Source organism: Calcarisporiella thermophila (genome assembly GCF_041956535.1).
Source record: "Calcarisporiella thermophila strain CBS 279.70 unplaced genomic scaffold VTP21scaffold_30, whole genome shotgun sequence".
NCBI lineage: Eukaryota > Fungi > Calcarisporiellomycota > Calcarisporiellomycetes > Calcarisporiellales > Calcarisporiellaceae > Calcarisporiella > Calcarisporiella thermophila.
This window is the reverse complement of record NW_027192220.1, coordinates 8,238-12,033: the sequence shown is the minus strand read 5'-3', so window position 1 is coordinate 12,033 and position 3,796 is coordinate 8,238. Positions and strand designations below refer to the sequence as shown.

Genomic DNA, 3,796 nt, shown 5'->3' with positions numbered 1-3,796 from the left:
ATATATAGAGCATTTAATTCCAGTTTGGGAAAATAAGACAAATTTCACCTTTCCCATCCAACCAACTGCTAATATCGCTTTCACTGGCTATGCTATTTAAAAAAGCTTTGGCGTATTATCACAAATGTGTTACATAGGCGCACTTTGATTATCCCTTGCGCCATAGGGTAGAAAGTCACCCCTATAGTTGTAGTGGTATAATCCTCAAGATTGACATTGTGACGGGGGTTTTAGTAGGAGAGAAAGATTTAACTCTGTATTATTTATTACAATCTCAAATGTACGTATGTATATATCCAATAAAAGATGACGCAAGTACGTAGACAGATTAAGAAGATCTGAAATTAACGTCTGTAACAGACAGTAGCATAGCGAAAAACTGCTAAGAAAACTCTATCCAGATGTGATTTGCTGTTATTTAAGGCAAATTATCTAAGGCAAATTGTTCACAGAAATATCAGGAGCGTGAGATAAAAAGATTTAATTCCTTTTTATATATATTTATCTTTTTTATTTTCCCTCTCATCCTCTTTTCTTCTTGTTTCGTTCGGCTTCAAAGCAAAACTTCCAGAAATGAACCATAAGGAGGGACAACAACAAACTTATTACCCGACACCCCCACTACATCAACCATGTCCGCCTGAGTCCAATCCATCGCTGCCCCAATCCCAACAATACTTACCCTACACACTCCCTCCCCCTACATACAAACCAGGTCAAGATGTCTATGAATCACCCAAACAAGCTTACCAATCACCTCCAACACTACCATCAAAACCTAATAATTACAATATCCAGTCCAAATGCAATGACGTATTCTTTGCCATTCTCTTTGTTGTGCACTTATTTATTTTCGCTGTATTGAGCTATTTCGGAATTGCAGCAGCTGTGGAAAATGGCGTTTTCTCACATGGATTGTTGAGAAATGGTATCTTCATAGGTCGATTAGCGGTGGAAAATGCAATTTCTTCAGATCGATCGGCGGATTCTGGCGCATCTTACAACATAATGGATGCTGGATTAATTATAGTACTCTTCATCCTCACCGTGACCGGATTCATGATAAGCTTCTTCTATATGCTGCTCGCCCAAAAGTAATGCGTCTGTGTATTAACTTCAGTATTTCCTATCAACGATAAGGACTTAGACTCCATTTTCTTCCACATTGCTTTAGATTTCCACGTTTCTTCATCGAATTTAATTTACTCTTTTCCATTCTTGTGTCCATTGGAGTAACAATATTCTACTTCATTGTGCGGTAAATATTCGCAATTAATATTCGTTTAAGGAAAGGGTAAATCCGATCTGTATTTGAATACCTCTTTGTAGGCATTTTGCAATAGCGATTCCTTCGGCACTATTTACAATCTATATTATCTTGTTGTGCTTATTGGGAAGAAAGCGCATTTCTTTTTCTGTAGTTATGCTAAAGGCTGTTATTACTATTATGCGCAAGTGAATATCACATCACTATCCTGTAATCCGCAAACTTCTCTAACTTTTGGCTATCTCTTTACATCTAGCTATTATGGAACCGTCATTGTTGCCATTTCTGGGTTATTGATAATTGTAGCATATAACTTTTGGTGGATTTTAACGACAATTGGGCTCCATCATTGGCTATCCACAGTTACTATACAATCCAATGGCATTCCTCATACGACAAGTGATGAGCGGCTAGTAGTGGCCATGGTATATTCTATTTTTAGTTTATATTGGGTAACTCAAGGTAATAAGCATTTTGGGATAAAGCTTCATGATATAGCAAAGTGACAAGATTGTTTTTTCAACAGTGATTCAAGGGGTGATCCATGTTACTATTAGTGGTGCGTTTGCCTCTTATTATTTTTTGTACGGAACCCCAACCGCCCCATCCAAACCTATCATTGGATCTTTGAAGCGAGCGCTGGCCACTAGTTTTGGAAGCGCCTGCTTTGGGGGATTGCTTATTGTCATTATGAAGATTCTAAGCAGACTCATAAGCTTAATTGAACACATTTTACGCAAAGAGTTCGGTGGCACTCTCACATTCGTCGAATATCTACGTACTCTTGCCGAGGAAATTCTTAAAAGATACAATTTTTATGCCTATACTCAATGTGCCATTTACGGGAAATCATTCCTTCAAGCGGCGGAAGATACATGGACCATTATCGAGGATCGCGGGATCGAGCAGATCATCAACGAGAACATAATTGAAAACTTGGTGGGTATTAGTGCATATCTTGTTGGAGTCATCACAGGAATATTGGGATATATTTACTTAATGATTGTTCGACCTCCATTCAACGGAGGATTGGCCAATGGCCCATACACGTTCTTCATTTTGTCTATAAGTTTCGTGCTTGGTATGCAGATGATGTAAGTGATTTTGAGAGTGAACATCTCTTTTGTTATTCCACACTTATCTGCAGATACTGCACTTTTACAATCGATCTTCTAATATGACTACTGTTTTCTACAATAGGTATATCTTTGGAACTGTGATCCTATCGGGTAACACTACCACTTTCGTGGCACTTGCAGAAGATCCAGAGGCATTGGCTCGAACCAAGCCTGAGTTATTTGAAGAATTAAGACAGACATGGCCACATGTGGTGCAAGGAGTACCTCACGAAGTGAATGCGTAGTGATATTTTCGTTTGTAGCGGTCCTTTTTGGTCCTTTTACTTACAGGTTGCTGAAAAACTGTTGCAATGATATATCATATTTCCTATACTAATTAATTAATCAATAACTACCCTAGAAGAATGGATCGGAATATTATTCCTTACTTAAGCCTAGCGTATGCGACGGCTTAAGGGAAATGGGCAAGGCAAAGTCAGCAGTCCACGCTTCAGGATGATGAGGCCGATTTATTGGATAAAATGAGCTGGTACAAAGAATAAAGAAAAAGTAAACAAAAAAAAAATCGTACGATAATCTGAACGTGATTTTGCTATAAATATGAACCGACCAAGGAGATGTTTCCTCGGCCATTCCAAGAAGGGGGGAGGGAAATAAATCAAACAAAACACACCAAAAAAAAATAATTTCAAAAATAATAGAAAAAAAAAATGAAAATTTTGAGGGGAGGGAAGTGAAGCGTGGACTGCTGACTTTGCCTTGTCCATTCCCCTTAAGCCGTCGCATACGCTAGGCTTAAGTAAGAAATAGACTGCGGACTTTGTCAGCAGTCCACGCTTCAGGATGATGCAGAGGGCCCTACTGTGTGTTCTCGCGGTTGGTCGAGAGTATCACACTGGTGATGTCTGCGTTGAACGCTCGATCTCTTCTGTAGAAGAGGTCGAAGGTGGTTAGAATCCTCTTAATGCGAGAGTTGCACCCATCTTGCGTGCGTCGTGAGCGCGTAAATTGGATCCAGCAATCCCGAAGATTGACTTGATCCATCGAGATAAGGTTGAAGGCTTGGCTGAAAGTCCGGTATAGGGAATCAAAAAGATCTTTGCCCCTTCCACGAGCTTTCCTTTAGCTTGCCACCGCCTACGATACTCGATGAAGCACTCCACTGGGCACAAACAGGGGTCAGGGTGACAATGGAGGTGAAATTCTTTGACTACCCGTTGATTATTTCTTGTCTCCTATGGGCAGTTGATTACTCCTCTCAGGGCCGTGTCGTCAATGACTATTGATCGACAGTCTATACGATCCATGTCTGAGACTCTTGAAAATGTGACTATCGCGAATAACCATGTTAGTTTGTAGGTGAGCGCGCGCAAATTGAGTGCCGAGTTTGTCGTCTTTTTAAAATGTTCAATGATCGGGGCGATGTCTACCGGTCTTTCGGCAAGGTTGA

The 3,796-nt window shown here is 40.1% G+C and overlaps 1 protein-coding gene across 1 annotated transcript; it reads left to right on the top strand.

Moving 5' to 3' along the window:
• Positions 1-573: 573 nt before the first annotated feature.
• On the top strand, positions 574-2,845 carry VTP21DRAFT_7458 (uncharacterized protein; the record flags this gene model as incomplete). The annotated part of the gene is made up of 7 exons (XM_069398201.1): positions 574-1,094; positions 1,175-1,258; positions 1,330-1,455; positions 1,524-1,692; positions 1,766-2,361; positions 2,468-2,618; positions 2,747-2,845. 7 exons carry the CDS (start codon positions 574-576, stop codon positions 2,843-2,845), a joined length of 1,746 nt encoding a protein of 581 aa, XP_069246456.1.
• Between the last annotated feature and the right edge of the window lie 951 nt (positions 2,846-3,796).